Raw genomic sequence first — 26,620 nt, 5'->3', positions numbered from 1 at the left:
ATGTTAAAGTGATGTGGGGGCGCCTGGGTGGCTCGGTCAGTCAGGTGGACACCTGACTCTTGATCTCAGGTCTCGATCTCAGAGTTGTGAGTTTAAGCCCCGTGTTGGCCCATGTTCCATGCCAGCATGGAGCCTGCTTAAGAAAAAAAAAGGTGATTTGCCCTTTGAGGTCCATTTTTGGCAGTCGTGGCGACCCCTTCAGCAGGAGGAGGCTAGCCCAGACATGCAGGGCAGGGCTGAGGCCGGACCCTGGAGGGGTGATGGTGGTGGTGGTCAGAGCCTCTACTCCTGGCTCTGCTTTCTACCTGCCTCGCATTGGGACCTGCTAGGCCCTCTTCCCTCTCTGTGTGGAAGGCTGTTGGATTGGCTGAAATGTGCACACCTTCCGTAGGCAGTGCTTACTACCGTGCTTGGTGCCTGGTGGTGCTTAATATATGTTTACTCATTGAATGAAGGAGTCAGTAAATGGACTGGAAGCTGAGGCAGGGAGCTCTGGCCCATCTGTCATGTATGCACCCAAAGCCTCCAGCCAACGGACCTTCTCGCACTCCCACTCACTCACATGCACAAACTCACCTGCCCTCACCCACCCCGTTGCCCCCCCCATTCACCCTCGCTCATTCCCGCGAACTCCCACGCTGCCGCGCTCCTGCATGGGGGCTCTGATGCCCACTCCTGCCCACAGCTCGCTGCCCCCACGGGCTCCTGGGGCTCCGTGCTTCTGGGTGACTGGGGTGCCGGGCCCAGCTCTTCTGAGCTCCTCCCTTCTCACCCTTTTCGTTTCTCTTTTCTTTTCTCGCTTCTTTTCTTTTCCTTGTTTTTCTTTTCCTTTCTCTTCTTTTTTTTCTTTTCTTAAAGATTTTATTTATTTATTTGAGAGAGAGGGAGAGAGAGCACAAGTGGGGGTAGGCAGAGGGAGAAGCAGGCTCCCCGCCGAGCAAGGAGCCCCAGGTGGGGCTCGATCCCAGGACCCCAGGACCCCAGGACCATGACCTGAGCCAAAGGCAGATGCTTAACCAACTGAGCCACCCAGGAGCCCCATCTTCTCATCCTTATCATGTTCTCGCTGTCTCTCCCTCTCTTTCATTTTTTCTCTCACGCTCATACACAGACACAGACACACACACACCAGGCACACACTCACGGCCTCATCATGTTCTCTTCCAATTTCCTTCGTTTCTGGCCTCATGTCTCCTCATTCCTCTCATGTTGTCTGTGTTTACATCTGTCTGTCTTTCTCTGTGTGCCTTTCTCTCTCTCTCACTGTTTTCCTGACTGTCCCCTTCTCTCCCTCTCTTATTCTGTTTTTCTCGGTCCCTCAGTTCTCTTCTCTCTTCCTCACTCTCATGCTGAGCCTCTCTCTCCTGGGAGTGCACGCTCTCACTTTCTGCTTTCTCTCTTGTGTCCCAGCTCCCTGGCACGCTGGCCCCTGCCCACACCCCAGCCTGCCCCTGGCTCTGTGAGAACCCTCTGAGCGGTGGTCAGGGCCTGGCCACCCAGCTTGGAGGTTCTGTGCCACCCGTTGGAGGAGTCCTCGGGTCACAGCATTTCCTCCCTGGGGGTGACTTGGCAGTGGTGTGCTCTGTTTCCTCACTTCTGCAATTTCCAGATAGCACGGAGGCTGGGTCTGCAAACAGACACTCAGATCCTGCTGCCGCGGCCGCTCAGCCTTCCCTGACAAAGGTAAGGGGGGGTCCCAGCGCTGGCTGGGCAAGGGGGAGGCGTGTGACAAGGTCCTCAGGAGACCAAGGTCGTGCCCCTCGCCTGTGCCTGAGCAAACGGGTGGTTCTGTTCTGAAGGGACTCTTCTGGCATCTTCCTCAGGCTCAGAGTCTCGTGTTTAGAAAGGATTCCTCGTGACCAAACTTGCCAGGAAATCCAGCTCCCCACTTTGGTTGTCTGAGGCCAGGGCCATGCTGAAGTGACCCCAGAGACCTCACTGGGAGCTGACGATGGTGATGAGAGGGGGCTATCTAGATCTCGGGGAGCTGAATGCCGTCAGCCTGACTAGCTGCACACAGTCTGGTGGCCAAGTTACGCTCTCGCTCTGCAGCTCAGTTTCTTGCATTGTCGAATGAAGATAGTTCTGCCTCCCCAGCAGGACTGTCGGGAGAAGTACCGGGTCTGGTGCAGGGCTGGGCACTGAGGAACTCAGGAGAGGCCAGGTGTCCCTGGGGAATGATGAAGACAACCAGGCTATTGGGACAAAGGGCCTGGCCTGCAACAGGTTTCCCCCAACAGGTCCCAAGTGGGAGGGACAGGGCACAGGCTGGTCTCTCCTTGTCCTTTGCGGGCAGGAGGTCCAGGCGTGGCCCGGTGAACCAGGGTCGCTGTCCAGACACTTGCTCACCTGTGAAGAATGAGGGAGCCCGCAGAGTCTCCGTAAGCCTTCGGGCAGCTCTGATTTAGCTCTGAATGTGCAGCTGTGTTCCAGGTACTTGGAGTGTGTGTGAGCGTGTGTGAGTGTGTGTGTGTGTGTGCATGTGTGCAAGTGCTAGGGAAACAAAGGAAAGAGATGTCCCTCCTTTAGGTACTGACAATGCAGCCAGAGAAAGAAGTCTGCTCTGGACAAGAGGCGACGGCCCTGGGCCTGAGCTGGGCACTCGGGATTGGCAGGATTTTGATTTTAGCTCTTGTGTCTAGTCTGGGCCTTGGCAACTCAGGAGCCTCGCTTTCCTCTTTCGTCGATTAGGGTTTACAGTTCTGACCTTTGGGTTTGTGGGGGGAGATGAAGTAAGAGGCTGGGTGGGAAACCACTTTGTCAGTCATGAGATGGGGCTCAAAAGCGAACTACGCGTCCGGACGCCGTCCTGCTTACCGTCAATGCCTTTCAGAGGAAGCCTTGTCTTGTCCGTTGTTGTGTCCTGGCCCTTAGCTCGGTGTTTGGCGAGCGGGACAATCTTAGAATATGAATGGAATAGATGGATGACGAAGTAATATGCGGTACTTAAAAGAGAATGGCCAGCAAGCCAGCGCCCTGCATCTGGTCCCAGTTCTGCCCCCGATCCTGTTGTCACCATGGGCAAATCTTTTCTCTTCTCTGGGCCTCAGTTTCCCCACCTGTCCAATAAAGGTTTGGACAAGGAATTATAGTCTATGGGGTTCATGAAAAAATCAGCCTCCAGGACTGAGTTCCTGCTCCTGGTTGGTATTGGGGTGGGCGGGGGTGTGATGAGAGGCGGGGGTCCTGTCTGTTTGTCCTTTTACAGGGAGACCTTTCTAGAGGGACCCCTCCTCCCCACACTAGGCCTGTGAACCACGCCTTGCCGAGGAGAAGGGGGTGCTCCTCTTCGTTGGTGGCAGCCCCTCCTTCCCCCACCCCCATGAGGCTTGGCCCAGGAGGCGGCCCCAGCGGAGCACGCCCTGACTGGACCTGGGGGAGGGCATCTGGGATGGGCGTGGAGCCCATTCCCAGAAGGGCAAATGCTGGGTCCCCAGCACCTCCACCTCTCTGACCAGCCCCCATTGGGCTCCTTGGCAGCAGGGTGGGTGGGGAGAGAAGCCTCTTGCTGTGTGTCTGTGGTCGTGTGGGCTATGCGGGGGCGTCGGCTCGGCCATAGTCACCGGAACGTGTGGAACATGACCAACCCATAGGACAGTCTGGTACAGCCCAGCGGCTCCCAGAAGGAGAATCACCCCCCAAACCAGCTGAGAGGTTGGTATACCTTTCTTCCCTTGTGTCTTCAGCCAAAGAGGATCCCAAGCCAGACTCTGTGTGTGTGTGTGTGTGTGTGTGTGTGTGTGTAGGTGTGAGAGAGAGAGAGACAGAGGAAAAGAGAGAATATGTGGGGGGAGGACCACCACTCAGCAGCCCCTCCCCACCCCCTTAGTTCTGTGGGAGGGGGACCCTTAGGGCCTGGGTTTGGTGCTGAGCCCAGCTGGCTGGTGGGAGAAGCATGTCAGACATTCCTGCAGGCCAGTTTATAGTTTCTAAAGTCCATTTCAATTGACCAAGTGCTTTACTGTTGACAAATCCTTTATCACTCCTACCCATCTTATTACAACAATGCTTGAATGCTTGAGGTTGCCCCCCCTCCGCCCCCTCTGCAGCACCCGCCCCCCCCCCCCCCCCGGCTGATTTTTCAGATACAGATCGCAAGGCTCAGAACTGGGAAGAGACTCACTCACTCAAGGTGGTGGGGGGCATGGGTGAGACCAGAGTGATCCTCTGATCCCCAGTCCTGTGATTTCTCTTCAGCTGCCCCTGGTTGCAGCCGGTTTGATGCACGGCTGATTGGTTCACTCATTCATTCATTCAACAAACATTTTCTGAGGGGTGGGGAGGAGCTCACAGTTACTGAGCAATAGCTGCTTGCATAGACCGCTTCATTCTGCTCTTACAACTGCCTGATGAGGAAGGTTCTATTATCCCCATTTTGCAAATGAGGAAAGGGAGACTCTGAGAGCCAAAGAGCAGGTAGGGAAGAGCAGAGCCCCATGTGGATCCTGGTCTGTGGGACCCTAAGCCCTAGGCCCTGTATCCTACGTTTTTCCCTTGGGCTGGGCCCTGGGTACCCATGAGGGCACCAGCAGGAGGGACACAGGAGTTCCCAGGCTGGAAGGCGTAGTCCTTTGGTGTGATTCCTGGTATAACAGAGGGGTAAGCCCAGTACAAGGAAGCCCACAGGAAGAAGTGCCTCTCCACTCCCTCCTCCCTGCCCTGGCCTCCTTCCCAGAAGCAAGGAGGAGGGAGGGGGAGGGGACTCACAGATACCATCTGGGTATTTGGGAGCCAGAAGGAAAGACCCAGGCCACATTCAGGGTCCCCCACCTCCATGGGGATGTCCTAGCCAAGCTGGGCAGAGACTGAGTCTCACCAGGGCAATATGTATTCCTGGGGTCAGGGAAGGGCCCTGTGTGAGGAGGGAGACTGGGAAAATCTGGTACCCAGGCCACTCCCACCTCAAGGGCCCTAGGCCTTGTCCCTGACCTCTCCTAGACAAGGAATTCCATTTTTCCACCCAGAAATGTGCCAGGCATGGTGGTGGACTCCTTGTACTCAAAACTGTGGGGAGCCCAGAATTCCCCAGAGGTCAGGATACTTGCTCCTTCAATCCCCCCCTCCGCCCCCCAGATCCCTCTGCTTCTTGGAGAAATGGTAGCAAAAGCACTCCATGAGGGGAATCTTTAAAGAGTATGGCCAGAATCGCCAGGCCAGGGCCCAAATGCCAAGCAACAGTGGAGGTCAGAATAGGAGTAACTCATTCACTGAGCATCTATTATGCGCCAAGCACTTTAGAGGTTTGCCTGCCTTCAACCTCAGGGCTGTCCTGTGAGGTCAATGTTGATATTATTCTCATTTTATACATGAGAAAAGTAGGACTCACAGAAGAGAAATGATTAAACTGTCGTGTTCGAGAGGCCTCAGGAAATCTAAGGGCTGGGAGTGACGGAGGCTGGTGTCTGAGGGTTTGGAAGTGAAGGTTGAGGGACAATGTGACACTGTGTGTGTGTGTTTATCTGTTAGTAATTTTTTTTTTTTTGAGACAGAGAGAGAGAGCACATACACGCGAGTTGGGGGGAGGGACAGAGAAGGAGGGGAGAGCCCTCCAACACTAGGCTCTATCTCACGACCCTGAGATCATGACCTGAGCCAAAATCAAGAGTTGGATGCTTACCCGATAAGCCACCCAGATGGCCCTATTAGTCAATATTTCTGGAGTGTTTGTTGTGGAGGAGGCCCTGTGGTACATTCTGGGGAAATGCCAGAAGCCTTGCACCAGGGAATTCCAAACTCAAAGGAAAAAGAAACCAACAGCCATTACAACACAGGGCGATGCGCTGTGTTACGGCTACGGCGGGCGGCATCTCCGACTGTCTGGGGTGGAGACGTCAGACTCGCGGCAGCCAGCGTGCCTTGAGCTGTGATATGGGTCAGGCATTTTCTATTTAATCCTGACAACAGCCCTACGAAGTATTCTTCTTCTTATTTTTACAGATGAGTAAACAGAGGCCCATGGGAGGTCAAATGAACTATCTTGGGTAAGAATCAGCTGATGGCATTTTGCCAGCTATCACTATCACATTTTGCCAGAAAGATGTGACTGGTTCCCGGAACCTTTCAGAGCTGATACATCTGGAAGCCGGGTGTAAGTGGCTTCAGGCTGGCGTGAGCGCGATGGGAGCAATTGCAATGACCGTGGTGTTATTTTGAGAAACATTTGATCTGATCTAATTAGCAAATTGGATTTCCTGTAGACAGAGTTTTTTAGAGCTGTTGATCGTGAATACCTTGAATTGTGCTAAGCCCTTTACACACATTATTCATCGAATATTCATAGCACTCTGGGGAGATACGTGCTTGGAATATCATCAGCTCTGTTCACAAAGGAAGGACCTGAGGCTCAGAGAGTGATGTCCTTGGTGAAGGTCACAAGCTAGGACAAGATAGAGGCAGAATTCGAACCCAGGTTTGTCTGAGCAGAGTCTGTGGTCTTAACCACTGTTCTTTCCAAACACTCCGTATCCTTTATCTCACTGGGTGCTCACAAAAGCCCCATGTGTCATTGTCCCCATTTTACGGATGAGGCCCAGAGAGGGTCCACAGTTTTACGGAAGTTGCACAGCAGTGGTGTTAAAGGTGAGCCCTAGGATTCTAAGTTAAGGATATACAATGTACTTTCAAACCTCCCTTGCTTGGGTCCGTCAAGAAAAACATTTTTTTTTCAAGATTTTATTTATTTATTTGTCAGAGAGAGAGCAAGCACAAGCAGGGGGGAGAGGCAGGCAGAGGGAGAAGCAGGCTCCCCCCTGAGCAAGGAGTTTGACGCGGGACTCGATCCCAGGACCCCGAGATCCTGACCTGAGCCCAAGGCAGACGCTTCGCCAACTGAGCCACCCAGGCATCCCAAGAAAAGGTTTTTTTAATTGTAAGAACACATGACATAAATGTCCCCTCTTAACAATTTTTAAGTACACATTACAGCAGTATTGTTCACTATACGCACATTGCTGTAGAGCCGGTCTCTAGAACTTTCCCATCTGGCCTGACTGAAACTATACCCACTGAACCACAATTCCGTTTCTCCTTCCCCCTCGTCCCTGGCAACCACCATTCTACTTTGTGTTTCTTTGAGTTTGAACACTTTGGATACTTCGTATAAATGGAATCATTCAGGACCTGCCTTTTGGTAAATGGCTTGTTTCACTTAATCCCAGCTTCGAGGTTCATCCCTGCTGTGGCACGTGACCTGACCCCTTCCTTTTGAAGGCTGCGTAGTTTTCCCTTCTCCATACACGCCACGTGTTGTTTACCCACCCATCTGTTGACGGACAGTTGGGTGGCTCCCACCTCTTGGTGTTGTGAATGGTGCTGCTGTGAACATGGGTGTGCGACTCTTTCTTCAAGATCTTGTTTTTGGAACTGTACCCAGAAGTAAGATTTCTGGGTCATGTGGTAGTTCTATTTTTAATTTTCTGAGGAAACTGTACTGTTTTCCACCCTGACTGTATCATTTTATATTCCCGTCAACAGCGCACAAAGGTTGCAATTTCTCTACATCCTTACTAGGACTTGTTATTTTCTGTGTTTTTGAGAGTGGCCGTCGTACCAAGTGCGAGGAGCTGTATCACTGTGGGGCTCACGTGCGTTCCCCTGACGACGAGTGGCGTTGCGCATTTTTCATGTGCTTGTCCGCCATTTGCGTATCTCCTTTGGAGAAATCTACTGAAGTCCTTTGCCCATGTTAAAATCAGTTATGATTATTTTGTCGTTGCTGTTATAGTGTTGTAAGAGTTCTTTAAATATTCTGGATATTAACCCCTTATCCAGTGTATGGTTTGTAAATTTTTTCTCCCATTCTCTGGGGTGCCTTTTTCCCTGTTGACTGTTCCCTTCGCTACAGATGTTTAAAGTTTGATGTCCCCCCCATATGTCTATTTTTGCTTCTGTTTCTTGCATTCCTCGTGTCATATCTGAGAAATTATTGCTTGTTTGCGTGTTTGGGAGACGACACTTTCCCCCTATGTTTTCTTGTAGGAGTTTTACATTTTTGGATCTTATGTTTCGATCTTTAATCTGTTTTGAGTTAATTTTTGTATGTGGAACAAGAGAAGGGTCCCTTTTCATTCTTTGGCGTGTGGATCTCCAGTTTCCCCCGCAGCACTCACTGGAAAGGCTCTCCTTTTCCCATTGTGTAGTCTTGGCATCCTTGTCAAAATCATTTGACCATACGTGTGGGGGTTTATTTCTGGGCTCTCTGTTCTGTCCCAAGGTCTATATCTATTGTTCTTTATGTTGATACCATGCTGTTTTGATTTTTGTACTTTGTCATATGTTTTGAAATCACAAAGTGTGAGGCCTCCAGCTTTGTTCTTCTTTCTCAAGAGTGTTTTGACTCTTTGGAGTCCTTCGAGATGAGATTCCATCTGAATGTTAGGGTTTTGTTTTCTGTTTCTGCAAAAAGTGCCACTGTGACTTTGACAGGGCTTTGGATCTGTAGATGGCTTCGGGTAGTATGGACACTGTAACAATATTAAGTCTTCCAGTCCACGAATGAGGATGTCTGTCCGTTTATCTGTGTCTTCCGTAATTCCTTGCAGCAATGCTTTGTAGTTCAAAATGTACAAGTCATTTGCCTCCTTGGTTAAGTTTATTCCCAGTGTTTTATTCTTTTCGATGCCATTATAAATGGGATTGTATTCTTAATTTCCTTTTCTCTTTGACCCATTTTTATTCTTTTAATATTTTATTTATTTATTTGGGGGGGGGGCGCGAGCTGGAGGAGGGACAGCGGGACAAGCAGACTCCCTGCTGAGCATGGATTCCCGACTCAGGGCTCCATCTCAAGACCCCGAGATCATGATCTGAGCCAAAGTCAGACGCTTAACCAACTGAGCCACCCAGGTGCCCCTCTTTGACTCATTTTTCTTTTTTCTTTCTTTTCTTTCTTTCTTTCTTTCTTTCTTTCTTTCTTTCTTTCTTTCTTTCTTTCATCAGTGAGAGAGAGCGAGCGACTTGAGGAGGAAATGTATTCATGGGTATGTAGTGTCTGTATATTTAACCCAGCCCCTAAGCTTAGGTAGGCTGGCTGCATCATGCCCTACCCACAGCAAGGAGCTTCTGGGCGTCCACTTGGAGCCCGAGCCCCTCCCACACCCCACTTCTAGCCCGAGCTGTGTTGGTGATTGTACCCCAAGGCTTGCAGCACTGCAAGGAGCTGCTGGTGCATGAGATCTGCATGAACTTGAATGTGAGTGATTTATAGCTTAGAAATATTTAGACATTTGTACTTAAAAAAAAAGATTTATTTATTTGGGAGAGAGAGAGCACTCTTGTGTGTAGGGGGGAGGGGCAGAAGGAGAGGGAGAGAAGCAGACTCCCCACTGAGTGTACAACCCTATGGGATGGGGGTGGGGGTCGGGGGCAGGACAATCCCACGACCCAGGGATGACGACCTGAGCCAAAATCAAGAGCCAGATGCTCAACTAACCGCGCCACCCCGGGGCCCCGTGATGTTTGTAGTTTCGACCCTGAATGGCCCCACAGATGTTAGGAGCTGGGCTGACTGGTAAACCCAACTTCCCAGCCCACAGTCCACACTGGGGAAGTAACCAGCACATACTTCCTTCCAGATCCAGGTGGTCCCTCCCCTCTGACTGTTCAGCTGAGAATGGGAGTCCGGGTTCCCTAGGGGCACGATGTTCCCAGACAGTATGGGAATGGTAGGGGGTTGGGACTGAATGCTGTGCAGGGTAGAGGAGGGGGTATCCAAATGGCAGGATTCTTTCCTCTCTATGAATATTTATGGCTCCCCTTGCCTACCCCTAGTTGAGAGCTGTGCCTGGGCTGCTGTCCAGACTTGAGGCATCAGGGAGCTGTGCCCTCATGTATGATTGTTTGGTCGGGGCTGCGGCTGCCTTCTACCTCCAAGTGCTCATTCCTTTCCTGACCCGTTAAAAAATTTGTTGGCATTAAACTAAGGCCCTGTCCAGAGCTGACAGGGAAGTCACTATGTGGGTTAGAGCCCCTGGGACAGTGGTGACCATAGTCCCCTCCCCTCACTTCATGTGGCTGAGCCAATGGAGAGAGGGAGGCCCGACTATTGTGACCACTTTGCTTATTTTTGGAACCACTGTTTTAACTGTAAAATTTTGCAAATGAAGAAACTGAGACACAGAGAGGCGAAGTCACTCGTCCAAGGTCACACAGCACACAAATGGCAGCGCCAGGTATGAACCCAGGTCTTTCTGACCGTAGAAAGGGGTCGTTCTCCCCATCCTCCTGTGCCTTCCCCAGAGAGACTGGACACTTTTCCTTCATGCCAGTTTCCGCTGAATAGTCATGAGGGGCTTGGTCATTCATTCATTCAGTACTCAATGTCTGACACTGGGGATAAAGAGATGAAAAAGTTCTAGTCCCTGCCCTCCAGAAGCTCCGGCCTGGTGAGGAAATGGCCATAGAAATCAATACTTACAACACACTGTATCAGGTGCTAATCTGAGGAACGTGCCCAGTTCCACGGTGACCGAAAGTAGAAGGCAACTAACTCACTCTGCCTGGGGAAATCAGGGAGGGCATCCTAGAGGAAGCATTCTTTAGATTGGGTCTTAAAGGAAGAGTAGGAGTTTGGTAGGTCAAGCAAGAGGCAGAAGGCACTCTCAGGAGGGGGGCAGCCGCATGTGCAAAGGCACAGAGGTTTGAGAAGAAAGTTTTCAGAGAAGCAGCAGGAAGTTTAGTGTGGCTGGAATACCCGGCGCACAGTAAAAGAGGCTGGAGGGAGATGAGGTGCGAAAGGAGCTTGGATTTGATCCTGGGCAGTGGGGAGCCATAGAAGGTGGAAGGTTAGTCGACTATGGGGCTGCCAGTGGGCTGAAGCACGGCACTTCTCAAACTTCAGCGTACCCACGGATCACCCGGCCGTCTTGTGAAAGCCCAGGCTCGGTACAGCAGGTCTGGGTGGAGGGGGAGAGTCCGTGTTTCCAACAAGCTCAGCGGGTCCCGCTGGGCCGAGGACCGCGATCTGCGTCTGTGAGGCCGTGGAGGCTCATGTCTGGTCGCGGGGCGGCTGCTCTCTGGAGCCGGCGGCTGCCGCTGCCCTTCTGTCACGGGGCGGGTCAGGCCTCTTCCGTCCCCTCGGGTCGGCCTCTTGCAGCTCTCACAGAAAGGTCACAGAGGTCAAAATTACTGGTTGCCAGACATCTGTTGACTCAACAAACGCTTACCAGGCTCCTGCTCTGGCCACGCGTGTGCGGGGGGGAATTGGAAAGGCCACTTTGTGGTCCACGTCACCACGCCCTCTTGCCTCCAAAATGGCTTCTCTGCCTGCCCTTTGTCCCCGACGATCTCTTCGCTGCCCGGCAGCCGGGCAGTCAGATCCTGTTGCTCGTCTTCCTGATACAGTCCGGCGGCTCTCCAGTGTTCGTAAAAGAAACTTCCACCTCCTCACCATGGCTTAGGAGCCGTCTGGGGTTGGTTACCCTCAGATCTCATCCAGTTGTCCCCACTTCTCACTCCTCTAGGACCTCATGAAGCTTTCAGTTCCTTGAACGTGACACATCTGTGCCTATCTTAGGATACGATGAGCTTACTCCCGCGGCAGACCCTTTGCACATGAGACACTCGGCCTAGAATACTCTTCTTCCAGATTTTCTCTTGACTTGTTCCTTCTTGCTTTTTAGATTTCAGCCAGCAGAAGATTTGGGTTTTGACAGGACACTAAAGCTTGTATAATCTGGGGGCTCTCTTGCTGAAAAGTGACCAAATTGCAAATACACAATTAGACAGCAGAGTTAGGAAGGGGCCCTGAAGCTTACGCTTCATTGACCTCAGGATAAATCTTCCTCTGGTTTTGTTTATAAGTCACCTCCTCTGAGAAGCCTTCCCTGGTCACTCTATTTAAAGCAGCCCCTCACCCAAGCTTTGTCATGTCACTATCTTTATTTCTTTTATTGAATTCATCACATTTTGAAATTATTGTGTTCTTTTATCTCTCTGTTTTGGTCTGTTTTCCCTGACTAGGGTGTAAGCTCTTTAAGAGCAGGAGTCTTGCCTGGTTTATTCGTGCAGTATCCCCCACGAAGTGCCCAGCCCCCAGCAGGGTATCAGTTCCTGTCAGGTGAATGACTGGACATGTCGTCTGCCCTCCAGGAGCTGCGGTCTAGTGTGACAAAAGGACACACAGGCAGTTTCAATGGTATAAGAAGCCATATGCTATGGGAGCTCAGAGGATGAAGACTTAACTGGGTCTGGGGGCAGACAGCAGGTGTGAGAGAGGCAGGGAGGCTGAGGAAGGACCAGCTGCAGGGAAAGAGGCCGGGGCAGTCTTCAGGCGTGATCAGTAGGTAGCCAGGCAGAGCGAGGGAGAGAACCATGAACAAAGGCATGAGGCCTGAGCCGCCAGGCCCAGAAAAAACTCAGCTGATTACATTTTGGGTGACGTCAAAGGGTTCCACTGCAGAGGGACGGCTGGGTGCTAAGTTTGGGAGGAAGGCTAAGAGAGTGGGAGTCCCACGAAGGCCAGGATCTGGGAAGACCGAGGATGTAGGAAGAGCCAGGGTGACAGGTACTGGAGGCCCCCAGTGCAAGGCTTTGGGCAAAGGCAGGGGTTCCACCCAAGAGCCCCCACACTGATTCTGGTCCTGTAGCGGGAAGGAAGAGGCCTGTGCTGGGCTTCCTGTGGGGGCCTGTGGGCTGGGGAAGCTCTAGGCCCAGACAGACCTGATGGCATACTGTTTCAGGCTGGGTTTACAGGGAAGCTGACTCTGGAATGGAGAGTAGCATGCAGGAACGTGTTTCCTGGACTGTGTAAAGCAAAGTCGAGATACCGTATACTTCTACCTATAAATACTTCACTACATGTATCTAATAGAAGAGGAATTAAAACATATAAAAATATAGAACCATAATATCATTATCATAGCTAACAAAATTAATATTGATTTCTTTTTTTTTTTTTAAGATTTTATTTATTTGACAGAGAGAAACACAGCGAGAGAGGGAACATAAGCAGGGGGAGTGGGAGAGGGAGAAGCAGGCTTCCCGCTGGGCAGGGAGCCTGACACGGGACTCGATCCCAGGACCCTGGGATCATGACCTGAGCTGAAGGCAGGCGCTTAACAACCGAGCCACCCAGGTGCCCCTTAACATTGATTTCTTAAGTCCAGCTAATACGGAGTCTGTGTTTGAGTTCTTCCAATTGTCTAAAAACTAGTTTTTACAGTTACTTTGTTTGAATCAGGATACAAGCAAGGTTCACACAGCAATTGTTTGCTCAACTAAGCTTCTTGAATGAGAATTAACATTCCACCTCCTTGTTTCTCCCTCCTTCCTCAACTCATGCTTTGGAGGACGCTCTCCTGACGACTATGGTGGGAGCTGGAGTTCCCTGTCGCCACACGCTGTGTTTGCTTTACTTTTTCTTTTTTTTTTTTTTTTTTTTAGATTTTATCTATTTGAGAGAGAGAGAGAGAGCATGAGCAAGGGGAGGGGCAGAGGGAGAAGGAGAAGCTGGCTCCATCCCAGGACCCTGGGGCCATGACCTGAGCCGAAGGCAGACCCTTCACCGACTGAGCCCCCCAGGCGTCCCTACTTTTCTGTCTGCATCATACTTGATCTCCCTGTGGCTCTTCCTGCTGCTGGCCCCCACTTCCGTGCTCTTGAAAGCTTCTCCAGCATGGCACTCCTACCTCTCTGTCCTGTCCCTGCCTCCCTCACAGGTTTCTCCTCCCCTTCTGACTTCTCACGGAATGTTGGGCTCTTCAGGGTTTAACTCTGGATCCTCCAGAATTTCGAGGCTTTCCAAATATGTCCCCGGCTGGATTCATCCTCTGCACCCCCATACTGTCCCTCCTCAGCGTCTTCTCCATGAAGATGGGTGCCACCCCCAGACCCAGTCATCTGGGCCAGAAACCTGGCAGTCCCGATCTGTCTTCCATCCATCACCAAATTCCGTCCATTCAGTCTCCCAAATAACTTGGACAACCATCCACTTCCTCCATTTGCCCCTTCGCGCTCCAAGCCTCCTCTGGCGACAACAGCAGTTGTCTGGATGCTGTCTCCCTCCTTCTGGTCTGAAGCCCCTCCGGTTCGTTATGTACACGGCAGTCAAAGCTCTCTTTCCCAAACCCAGATCCAGGGTTGGCCCTTTCTTGTTCGATGCCCTTCAGTGAACCCCCATTTTCTACAAACTCCTTAGCCTAATATTCAAGACCTTTCTTAAGTTGACCAATACATACTTACTTTGTGGGCCCTATCTCTCCTCACCATCCCCCCCAACACTTTAAGGTTTAGCTAGACCAGGTGTCTCCAGTTCCCCGAGGACAAGGTCCATCCTCTCCTTCTCTTCCGGGACTCCGCACGCGCTGTCCCTCTGCCCGGGGCTAACTCCTTCTCGTCCTTCCGCATTGGCAGGAGGTCACTCCTGATCCTCAGGTCTGGGTAGGGGCACCATCTCAGAATTACCCCGACTTCTGGAAACTCCACCATCATAACACCTGTCACTTGTCTACTTCTGAATCTCTCTTCTGCAGAACGGGCTGTGGGCCCTGGCAGGGCAGAGACTGGGTCTGTTCTCTGAGGCCTCAGCACCCTGCCCAGGGCCTGGAGCAGTGGGTGCTTGTCTAGCGAATGCATGGATGAGGGACTGAACGGGTGAGTTGGGTTCACCTGGGTGTGTGCTCCATTCACATAATGAGAAAACATATTTTAAATGAGTGCAAAAAAAATTCATGATGAACAAATACCAAAATTTTAAATGAAGACAGGATCATAATAGTGCCAGGCAGAGCCATGTTAGTACCTGAGGCAAAAGGAACAATCTGAAATACTGATTTTGATTTTTTTAAGATAGTACATTAAAATATTATTAATCTTGATCACTGAGGATTTCAGCAACCCCTTACATTTTGCACTTAGGTGGGTGCCTCCACAAGCCTTACCCCAGTCCTGATCCTGGTGGGAAGGCTTTCTCAACAGATCTGGACAGGCATGGCACAGGAGACAGGGCCCAAGGAGATATCCTGGCTTGAATCCTCTGGCTATAGAAAGACTATTTCCAGTGGAGCGTTGCCTCCACCCCACTAAGCTGGAGCCTAAACCCAAGAAGAGGAAGGGACTCACATAGGGGTGGGGTTGGATGGTGGGGATGGGTAGGGACGTGACTTCTTCAAAGAGTCAGAGGGAACCCCACGCACTGCCCAGCTGTGGGCTCCCTCTGCGTCTTTCTGAGGTCCCAGGAAGAGGGCCCCCCAAGGCATGAAGGTCCAGCAGGAGAAAGAAACAGGGCCAGTCCCTGAGAAATGGGCATCTTGGGCTCAAAGGAAAGGCGAGGGGACTGTGATTTTATTTATTTATTTTTTATTTAAGTTCTTCGTTGTAATTCCAGCGTAGTTAGCATCCTGTATTGTATTAGTTTCAGGTGTACAATATAGTGATTCGACAATTCTACATTATTCGGTGCTCATTGTGACAAGTGTCCTCTTAACCCCCTTCACCTACTTCACTCCCCCCCCCCACCTCCCCTCTGGTAACCCCCAGCGTGTGCTCTATAGTTGACAGTCTTTCTTGGTTTGTCTCTCTCTCTCTCTCTCTCTCTCTGAGCAGCAATTTTAAAATCTTCTGGTCTCAGTACCTCTTTTTTATATCTTTAAAAATTATTGAGGGTCTCAGAGAGCTTTTGTTTACATGGATTATATCCATCAGTATTTTCTTTTCTTTTTTTTTCTTAAGGTTTTATGTATTTATTTGAGAGAGACAGCAACAGAGAGAGCAAGAGAGAGCACGAGCCAGGAGGACAGGGAGAAGCAGGACCCTGGGATCATGACCTGAGCTGAAGGCAGACGCTTAACCAACTGAGCCCTCCAGGCAGCACCCCCATCCGTATTTTCCATATTCAAAATTAAAACTAAGCCTTCTGAAAAATTTTTGTCTTTAAATACAAAACCCAATGATAAGCTCGTTCCATGGCAACACGAATAACATTTTTAGCAAAAAGTAGCTAACAATTTCAAAACACAACTAATTTAGAGTGGCCTTGATTTATATTTGTTTGCAAATCGCTCTAACCATGGGTTTACTAGAAGACAGCTAGATTCTCATATCTGCCCCTGCATTCAGTCTATCATGGTACGTTGTTTCGGTTGAAGTAAATGAAGAAAATCTGCCCTTACACGATATGTATTTGTAGTGGGAGGGATATTTTACTGCCTTTTTCAGATAATTGATGGTGCTCTTCTTTGATACGCCAACAAAGCTCCAGAAATGGTAGTTTCTTAAAAGTCAGTTGCAATATGGACCCTACGTCATACCAGTGAACCTTCTGCAATCTGTTCCGCAGCTATGTTTGGACCTGTCGTGCCCTTTGATTCTTTTATTGATGCATAATTATGAAACTGGCCTTCCTCATTTGGAAACTACCGGTTCACTAAGTTATGCAGGTTTTCCAAACACGGACCTGTCCCTAAAGGATTTTTTAAAAGTTACATTCATCAATATCGCCAGCAATCTCATCAGAAAATTCTTCAAGGATTAGGAAGCTGTCAAACTCCTACCAGCAGATACAGTTTTTCCGAAGATACTAGTTTTCTCCAAAGTTCGAATTTTATTGTTGGCAACAAATACCGTTGTTTGTTTTCCTTGAAGTGATGGGTTCCCTTTGTTCTTATTTGAGCAAATAGGATACCCACATCTGAAAAACCATAGTCGGTCAGTCGTTTTTTCAAGTGCTAGTGATGATCCGCAAAAAGGTTCAGCTTACAACTCCGTGGCCTAAGCGCTTTTCCTGCAGAAAACGATGCATTTCCCATTTAGACACACGGAATATTAAAAAGATGTGTACTCAAGATTTAATATAACTAATAATTTCCTTGCTTTATCAAGGAAATTGGCTGCTTTGCTTTTTTTTTAGTTTAATTAAATTAAATTTTATTTTATTTTATTTTATTTTATTTTATTTTATTTTATTTTATTTTATTTTATTTTATTTTATTTTTCACTGAGTAGTGCCCGGCTGTGAAAATACAGCTCCGACTCCCGTTTGGTGCCACTGCCGTGATTTGTGCTTGAGAACCAGCGGTTTTATTCACTCTGTACCATCAGTGCAAATGTCAACACAATGAAAGGGCAAATAATGTCTTGGTATTATTATGACAATAGTTTTTTAAAAAATTTATTTGAGAGAGAGACAGAGAGCGGGAGCGAGAGAGAACATGGGGGGAGGCAGGGAGAAGAAGAAGCAGGCTCCCCGCTGAGCAAGGAGCCCGATGAGGGGCTCGATCCTAGGACCCAGGTATCATGATGTGAGCTGAAGGCAGACGCCTCACCGACTGAGCCACCCAGGTCCCGCAATGACAATAGTTTTGACCTCATGAATCCCCTGAAAGTTCTCAGAGTTATTCCTTTCTCCTCTCTCATTTCTGCAGAGCACCCTTTGTGAAGTATTATCCTAGAGCTTTGGGATAGGATGGCAGGACCACGGTTAGGAGGGGAAAAGATCCCAGCCCAGCAGAAGTTAGCAATTTCACTGCCGGGGAAGCAGCACAGAGCTGCGTCATTCAAAACAACTTAACTCATCATGTGACTTGCGGCTGAGTTTTTGTTTTTAAAGGAATCACAATTATTTATCGGCATAATGAAACCTACGTTTATTGAATTTAGCCTAGACACACCACCACCACACTAAATGGGGCAAAGCATACAAATTCTCTGAATTACCAAAATTCCAATTAGAGCTAGTTGTTTCTTTTTTCTTTTTTCAACTGAAATGCAGTTGATATACAATGTTCTCTTAGTTTTGTACAACACAGTGATTTGACAGCTGTGTGACTCTGTGCTCACACACAGGTGTAGCTGCCATCTGTCACCCGACAACCCTATTCTAGTCCATTGACTACATTCCCTGTGCCGTGCCTTTCATCCCTGTGACTCGTTCATTCCATGACTGGAAGTCTGCACCTCCCCCTCCCCTCACCCATGTTGCCTCTCCCCCACCACTGTCCCCTCTGGCAACCATGGCTTGTCCCCTTGATGTGTGGGTCTGTTTCTGCTTTTAAAGCCAGTTGGTTCTTTAAACTCACCTGTAAGTATCTAGAGACTTCTTCAAGTGATTCCACTGCTCCGGAGCTCCCAAAGAGATGGTTGTAAGCAACGAGGCTTGTCACCCACTCCTTTACTGGTTCATGGTGCTGGGAGTAGAGGTGAAGAGACAGACGAGGCCCTTGTTCTCCTGGTGCTCACAGTCAAGTGGGAGAGTGTTACGAATCACACCAACAGGAATGTGATCACAACTGCGCTGGGGTTTACGCAGAAGGACGGGGGGCATTGAGGCAGGGCCTGACCTGGCCTGGTGAAGGCCTCTCCGAAGACGTGAAATTCAGGTAAGGTCTGGAGCACGAGTGGGGTGGCCAGGTGCACGTGGGGTGCGGTTAGGGAAAAGGGTTCCACCGCTGGCATGGGCGTATGCTGGCAGGCCGAGGCAGGAAAGGCCTGAGCATGTCTGAAGACCCACCGGGGAGCTCCATTTGACTGGACCCTGGTGGGACGATAACAGGAGATGAGGAAGGAATGGCAGCTAGAGGTCAGGGGGACGGCCACCCGACTGGTGGTCCTTTTCTCAGTTCCTACAACCTGCCCTGCTCCTTCCGGCCTCAGGCCTGGCCCGGTGCAGACCCCTCTGCCTGGAACACTCCTCCTCTTCAGGGCTCACAGGAAATGTCACCTCTTTTCTAGGTATATCTTTCTGTATCCGCCATACCAGCACCCCCTTTTCTTGGTCTAGCAGCTCTGTTTAACTGCTTTTGTCCACCTGCCGCGTGAGCCCGTCGGTTCCCCGAGTGCAGGCCTGTGCGCTCCCGTGCGCCCTGCGTCCCCCGTGGGCCGGCCGTGCAGCAGGCGCTCCGAAATCCTCGGCGGAAAGTGTGAAGGAGCAAACGCGCAGAGCTGGGTGTGAGACGCTGGCTCCACGCTTTCATAGCTGCGTGACCTTGAACAATCACGTAAACAGCCTAGATTGTTTCTAGTCTGTAAAAATGGGGTTTTACTTCCTACCTCGGAGAGTTTTGTGAGACTCCAATGAGCTAGCGCTCGGGGAAGCCCCTGGCTCCAATGCTGTTCCCTTTGCACTGTGCCGGGATGGACGGGGAGCCTCGGGCCTGGCTTCACCCCATCTGGGCCTCCTGCCCTCCCATCCCCCGCGCCCCAGCTGCAGCACAAACATCAGAGGGGCTTCCAGGCTCATGTGCTGGCAACAGAGTGGCAGGAACAGGAGAGGAGGGAGCAACTGGGGCTGACGGAGAGTGGGTGGCGGGGAAGATGCTGTTGAACACGGACCAGACTGTGGGTAGTGGGATTAGGGTTAATTTCATCTTCTTTCATATACTTTTTTTTTTTTTTTTTGGAGAGAAAGAGTGAGTGGTGGTGGGGAGGGGCAGAGGGAAAGGGAAAATCCTTTTTTTATTATTAATTAATTTTTGAGAGAGAGAGAGGGAGCGAGCACATGAGCAGGGGGAGGGGCAGAGGGAGGAGAGAGAGAATCCCAAGCAGACTCCACGCCTAGTGTAGAGCCCAACTTGGGGCTCGATCTCACAACCCTGAGATCATGACCTGAGCCGAAATCAAGAGTTGGATGCTTAACCCTGTGAGCCACCCAGGCGCCCCTTGAATATACTTTTAAAAAGGCTTTTTGTTTTGAAATACTTTTAGGCCTTCCAGAAAGTTGCCAAATAGTACAAATAGTACGAGGAGTGCATGATGCCCTTTGCTCCACATTCCCTAATGTTAACAATTTATAAAACTATAATACAATGATCAAAACCAGGAAATGAACATTGATATGATATTATTTTAATTAGAGAGCTTATTTGAACTTCCCTGGCTTTTCCACTAACGATCTTTTTTTGTTCTTGGATACAATCCAGGATCCCACATTGTACTTAGTTGTCACACGTTTCCTTAATATGCTCTGATCTATGGCAGTTGCTCAGTCTTTCCTCATTGCCCATGACCTTGACATTTTTAATCATTTTGTATAATGTCTCACCATTGGGTCTGTCTGATGTTTTCTCACGACTAAATTGAGATTATGCAGTTCTGGCAAGAAAACCACAGAAACGATGTTACAGCCTTTTCAGTGCATCGTATCGAGGCCTGATGCTGCTCTATGTCTCACGAACCATGAGCACATCTTAATCATTTGACATATTGTCTACCGGAGTCCACACCGTATACTTTTCTTCATCTCTTCCTTTTTGTTTTTTTGGGTTTTTTTGTTTTTTGTTTTTTTTAAAGATTTTATTTATTTATTTGACACAGAGAGAGACAGACAGCGAGAGAGGGAACACAAGCAGGGGGAGTGGGAGAGGAAGAAGCAGGCTCATAGCAGAAGAGCCTGATGTGGGGCTCGATCCCACAACGCCGGGATCACGCCCTGAGCCAAAGGCAGACACCCAACCACTGTGCCACCCAGGCGCCCCTTGTTTTTTAAAAGATTTTATTTTGAAGTCATCTCTACACCCAACAAGGGGCTCAAACTTACAACCCTGAGACCAAGAGTCACATGCTCCACTAACTTAGCCAGCCAGGTGCCCCTATATTTTTCTTTCTCATTAAATTTTTTTTCTTTCAATTACTAAAGCAATGAAGCCTTCTAAAAAAGTTCAAACAAAGGAAGCATAAAATAGGTAAACTTCCCACCCAGCCCATCTCACCTTCCCCAAGGTTACTGATCACTGTCTACTCTTGAAGCTATAGTCTTCCGGGTCACTTTCTAGATGTCAAACACACATATATAACGGTGTCACACAGATTTTTAAAATCTTGTTTTACTTAACAACATTATCCAGGGACAACTCTCCATGGCAGTACAATCAAAGATTTTATTTATTTATTTGTCAGAGAAAGCGAGAGCACAAGCAGGGGGAGCAGCAGGCAGAGGGAGAAGCAGGCTCCCTGCTAAGCAAAGAGCCCGATGCAGGACTTGATCCCAGGACTCTGGGATCATGGCCTGAGTGGAAGGCAGATGTTTAACCGACTGAGCCGCCCAGGCGTCCCTCCATGTCAGTACGATCAGATATAATTCATTCTTTCTGAAGACTGGCTAGTATTTCATCTTTGGGTCACCCTAATATAATTCTCTGTATTTTCCAGATTTTGTATGAGCACATAAATCATTATTATTATTTTGAGTAAGTTCTACCCCCAATGTGGGGCTTGAACCCTCTGACTCCGAGATCAAGAGTCACATGCTCTGCCGACTAAGCCAACCAGGAGCCCCCATAAATTATTTTTTAATGTAGAACATCTACCATCGAAATTTGCATTTCCAATTTCATCAATAGAAAAATATTTAAATGTTATTAGAAAATTAAAAATTTTATAATATAAATTTTAATGTATTTTATCATCAGAAATAGATTATCTAAAACTTTAAGTCAAAAGAAGCCACAGAATGAAAGGGTATGTTTTAAAATGGAACGAGAGAAAAGAAACTGAATTGCCATTGATTTCCCCGAATCTCAGACGCCATTCATTTTAAAAACACACCATTATTTTATGTAGAAAAAATACCGCCAATTGATTGGAAGAGACCGCCAACTTTAGAGTTTTTAAAATGTGCAAAATGAGGGGCGCCTGGGTGGCACAGTCGTTAAGCGTCTGCCTTCGGCTCAGGGCGTGATCCCGGCGTTATGGGATCGAGCCCCACATCAGGCTCCTCCTCTAGGAGCCTGCTTCTTCCTCTCCCACTCCCCCTGCTTGTGTTCCCTCTCTCGCTGGCTGTCTCTCTCTGTCAAATAAATAAATAAAATCTTTTAAAAAAATAAAATAAGATAAACTGTGCAAAATGAGAGTCTTGGAATTGATTAAATAAGACAGGCCCTTTCTGACCCTTCATTAACCAGAATTCCTGTGTGGTCTTCCAGGCACGCGCAGGATTCTATGACCACTGCCCCTTCCAGCCACGGCGATGGGGGCGAATGATTCGTCTCGTGTGGACTCTGAGTTCCGATACACCCTCTTCCCAATCGTTTACAGCATCATCTTCGTGCTGGGGGTCACCGCCAACAGCTACGTGCTGTGGGTCTTCACCTGCCTGTACCCTTCCAAGAAGCTCAACGAGATAAAGATCTTCATGGTGAACCTCACGGTGGCTGACCTGCTCTTCCTGGTCACCCTGCCCCTGTGGATCGTCTACTACCACAACCAGGGCAACTGGATCCTCCCCGGGTTCCTGTGCAACCTGGCTGGCTGCTTCTTCTTCATCAACACCTACTGCTCGGTGGCCTTCCTGGCCGTCATCACTTACAACCGCTTCCAGGCCGTGACCCGGCCCATCAAGACAGCTCAGGCCACCACCCGCAGGCGTGGTTTCTCCGTGTCCCTGGTCATCTGGGTGGCCATTGTGGCTGCGGCCTCCTACTTCTTCATCCTGGACTCCACCAACGTGGTGCCCAGCAAGGCCGGCTCGGGCAACGTCACCCGCTGCTTTGAGCACTACGAGCAGCGCAGCGTGCCTGTCCTCACTATCCACGTCTTCCTCGTGTTCAGCTTCTTCCTGGTCTTTCTCATCATCTTCTTCTGCAACCTGGTCATCATCCGCCGGCTGCTCTCGCAGCCCGTGCAGCTGCAGCACAACGCCGAGGTCAAGCGCCGGGCTCTGTGGATGGTCTGCACGGTCTTGGCTGTGTTCATCATATGCTTCGTGCCCCACCACCTCGTGCAGCTGCCCTGGACCCTGGCCGAGCTGGGCTTCCAGAACATTCGCTTCCACCAGGCAATCAACGATGCCCATCAGGTCACCCTCTGCCTTCTTAGCACCAATTGCGTCTTGGACCCCGTAATCTACTGTTTCCTCACCAAGAAGTTTCGCAAGCACCTCACGGAGAAGTTCTATAGCATGCGCAGCAGCCGGAAGTGCTCCCGGGCCACCTCGGAGACCGGCACTGAAGTGGTCATGCCGCTCAACCACCTCCCTGCCCAGTCCCTCAAAAAGTAGTGCCTGATTCTTGGGGCCAAGCCCAGGGCCTTCTCCTTCAGGGACATCACAGACAGCCCTGGGGGATGAAGGGGTCTCTGCTGTGGTCTGGGCATGCCCTCCCTGGGCACAAAGGGCCCTTTAAGTATGGAGGCTACCTCACCAAGGTGGGAGTGATGGCAGGGTCGGACTGCTGGGAAATCCAGGACTTGAATAATAACCTTGGCTGGTGACCTCATCCTGAATCCCTGCGTCTGATAGCTCTGCAGGGAATGTCAGGGCCAGGGGCAGACCTTGGGGGCAGACTCTGAGCCACCCTGTTTACCCTACCAAGGCAGCTGCCCCGAGCCTGTACGGCCTGACGTTTTGGGCAACTGCTACCTTTGTCACCATAAAGGCAGAGAAGGGGGTTTGGGGAAAGGGGTCCTCTCTTGGTTGTGTGGTGGTGTCTCTGGGGAAGACTTTTGAGCTAGGATAGTGCCACCTTGTCTCCATTCAGAGGCACAAGGTCTTTGTGACACTTCTTAGGAAACGTGGCTCAGTGGAACCTTTTCCCACTCATCCAACCACCTGTCCTGAATGGTGTCAGAGAAGGTAAGACGTGCACAGGTCAAAAGCTAGGATGGAGAGGTTGTCTCCTGAGGCAAATGTGTCTCTCTGCACAGGCCTTGCCTCAGGCTTCGGTCAGCGCTGGGGGAGTGGGAGAGACACGACTGCCACATCCATCCGTCTCTGATGATGACGTCATCTGATGAATTACCTCCTGTGGGGCAGCTCCCCACTGTGGGTGGGCAGAGACCGCTCAAAGCCAAGTTGGGGGCATCCAGGGCACCACGCTGCTCAGAGGTTTCCATGAGAAAGGGCACTTAGGCGGAGAAGGACCTGTGTGTGGGTGAGGCCTCCAGAGTGGGAGGAGCCTGTCAGGTCTCATCTACCACCCGGCTTTCCGGGGCAGGGAGGTGGGGGGTGGGGGATGGGGAGCCCTCCTAATTTAGCTTCCAAAAGGTGAGAGGAGCAGTTATGGTCCCAAGGGCCAGCAGGCACTTTGAATTTTGGGTGCAAAAGAGAAGTGTCAGCTTCTTTTAAGGATCTCTAGATGCCTCCTTGGGATTTTCGGCAAATGTATTCAAATGAGCTTCCTCTCGCACCCTGAGCACCCGCGGTGTGAACCTGGCAGCCACAGACTCAGGGGCTTGGAGGAGCCTGCCCTGGTTGTCAGAGCCCTGTGTTCCTTCTGAGACATCCTCCTCCCTTCCAGCCATAACCCCGTAAAGTGAGATCCTTGTTTCCTGTCTAGGGGGCTGATTCTGATAACCACTTCCCCATGGGCCAGTAACCTGCTTGGGTCTGGGCTGGTGGCTGTGGGCTGAACTCAGCTGATGGTGACGAGGTGGACAGTGCAGCAGAATTGAGGTTTGGTGTCACACACACCCAGGTTCAAGTCTTGGCTCTGTTACTTCCTACCGAGGGACTGTGAGCTCAATTTCCTACCTCATTGGGTTGTTAGGAGCGGTGAGTGCTCTTGGTCAGGGGGATTGCTCATGCCAGAGTCTCCCTTTTTCTGAGAACACGTTCCCCTTGATCCTCTGATAGGAGCTGAACGGAGGAGATGTGGGCATCTGGCTCTAGTTGGGCCAGTCAGGTTCTCTCTCTCAGGAATAAGCAGCCAGAACCAGGGCTGCTATTTCAGGCTCTGGAGATCACTAACCTGAAGACGTACAAGTCCGGAGCTGTGAGCGTGTGTGTGTGTGTGTGTGTGTGTGTGTGTGTCTATGTGTATGAGGTGGGGCAGGGGAGGGTGGGTGACCTGCTCAGAGAGAAGATGGGAATGTGCAGAGCAAAGCAGAGACCAGAGGGAGACCAGAAGCCTGGAGAGAGGAGGGCAGGTGTTTCCTGGGCCTGCTGCCCTCTTCCTCCGGGCCAGGCCCTCTCTAAGCCCAACATCTGCATTCCTTCCTTTGGGTCCTGTGAGATCCCTCGTCAGGATGCATTCTCTTATTTTGCTTAAGCCTAGTTGAGTGAGCGTCTATGACTTGCATCTCGTCTCCGAGTAAGGTGAATGCTTAGATGCCAAAGCTCGGTGTTTCTTGCCTTTCAGTCATTTGTGTACATCTCTCCCATACGCAATTTTTCAATACCCGTGTACCATCTGTATGTTTACTTAATAAATATTTTGCTCTAAACAGAGTCACTTTTTTTTTAAAGATTTTATTTTTATGTATTTGAAGAGAGAGAGACAGCCTTCGAGAGAGGGAACACAAGCAGGGGGAGTGGGAGAGGAAGAAGCAGGCTCCTAGCAGAGGAGCCTGATGTGGGGCTCGATCCCAGAACGCTGGGATCACGCCCTGAGCCGAAGGCAGACGCTTAACGACTGTGCCACCCAGGCGCCCCCAGAGTCACTTTTTATCTCTTTACCCAAATGTCCATTGACTGGTGAATGGATAAAGAAGATGTGGTGTGTATATATGCACAATGGAATATTACTAGCCATCAGAAAGAATGGAATCTTGCCATTTGCAATGAGGCGAGTGGAGCTAGAGGGTATTAAGCTAAGTGAAATAAGTCAGAGAAAGACAAATACCATATAATTTCACTCATATGTGGAATTTAGGAAACAAAACAGATGAACATAGGGGAGGGGAAAAGAAAAAGAGAGAGGGAAACAAACCATAAAAGACTCTTCACGATAGAGAACAAACGGAGGGTTGATGGGGGGAGGTGGATGGGGGATGGTCTAGATTGGTGATTGGATATTAAGGAGGGCACATATTATGATGAGCACTGGGTGTTGAATGTAGGTGATGAATCATGGACTTCTACTACAGAAACCAATATTGCACTGTATGTTAGCTAACTAGAATTTAAATAAAAAGTTGAAAAGAAAAAAAAACTTTATTTAAAAGGATGCTTTATAACTAAATTATAGGTGAAAACCAGTGGCACCTGCCACACATAGAAAATGAATATAAGCATAAAATACAACTATTTTTAAAAAGATTTTATTTATTTATTTTGAGAGAGAGAGAGAGAGAGAGAGCACGTGTGTATGGGTCCCTTCCCTTCTTTCCTCCCTTCCATGTGACTGTACCCTCACACACGCACGCGCATGAGCTGGGGGAGGGGCAGAGGCAGAGGGAGAGAATCTCTAGCAGACTCCAGGCTGAGCGTGGAGCCCCACTTGGGGCGTGATCCCAAGACCCTGAGATCCATGGGCGCCTGGGTGGCTGACTTTGGTTCAGGTCCTGATTCCAGGGTCCTGGGATCGAGCCCAGCATCAGGCTCCCTGCCTAGTGGGGAGCCTGCTTCTCCCTCTCCCTCTCCCTCTCCCTCTCCCTCTCCCTCTCCCTCTCCCTCTCCCTCTCCCTCTCCCTCTCCCTCTCCCTCTCCCTCTGTTGCGCCCCCTGCCTGTCCTTTCTCTTACTCTCTCCCCTGTTCTCTGTCAAATAAATAAAATCTTAAAAAAAAAAAAAAGACCCTGTGATCCTGACCTAAGCTGAAACCAAGAGTCGGGTGCTTAACCAACTGAGCCACCCAGGCGCCCCAGGGGCCACCATTTTTATGTCTTAATTACTATAGTTACTGAAGTTTGTCCACCTCAGTGTCTGTCTTCCAGATCCTGGGGGCAATACCTGAATCTTAACCATCTATGTATCCACCATTTCTCACACAAGGTCTAGGGTTGAGATCCGTCTGTCTGCAAAGCTTACTGCTCCCCTG

At 49.9% G+C, this 26,620-nt stretch overlaps 1 protein-coding gene across 2 annotated transcripts; it reads left to right on the top strand.

Moving 5' to 3' along the window:
* Positions 1–1,031: 1,031 nt before the first annotated feature.
* Positions 1,032–25,086, top strand: PTAFR (platelet activating factor receptor). 2 transcript variants are annotated; one of them, XM_026516901.4, is made up of 2 exons: positions 1,032–1,683; positions 21,852–25,086. In XM_026516901.4, the coding sequence occupies exon 2, from the start codon at positions 21,896–21,898 to the stop codon at positions 22,922–22,924; it is 1,029 nt and encodes a 342-aa protein (XP_026372686.1). In that variant the 5' UTR covers positions 1,032–1,683; positions 21,852–21,895; the 3' UTR covers positions 22,925–25,086. The 2 variants fall into 2 exon arrangements, with proteins under 2 accessions (XP_026372686.1, XP_026372688.1); XM_026516903.4 differs by lacking the exon at positions 1,032–1,683 and adding an exon at positions 3,184–3,654.
* The last annotated feature ends 1,534 nt before the right edge of the window (positions 25,087–26,620 follow it).

Source organism: Ursus arctos, unplaced genomic scaffold (genome assembly GCF_023065955.2).
Source record: "Ursus arctos isolate Adak ecotype North America unplaced genomic scaffold, UrsArc2.0 scaffold_32, whole genome shotgun sequence".
NCBI classification, from domain to species: domain Eukaryota; kingdom Metazoa; phylum Chordata; class Mammalia; order Carnivora; family Ursidae; genus Ursus; species Ursus arctos.
The sequence above is the reverse complement of the archived record's forward strand: the minus strand, read 5'-3'. Positions and strand labels throughout refer to the sequence as shown.

What these genes read in the sequence shown, in the direction of transcription:
- PTAFR (XM_026516901.4), top strand. Translation starts at nt 21,896, where the DNA reads ATGGGGGCGAATGATTCGTCTCGTGTGGACTCTGAGTTCCGATACACC.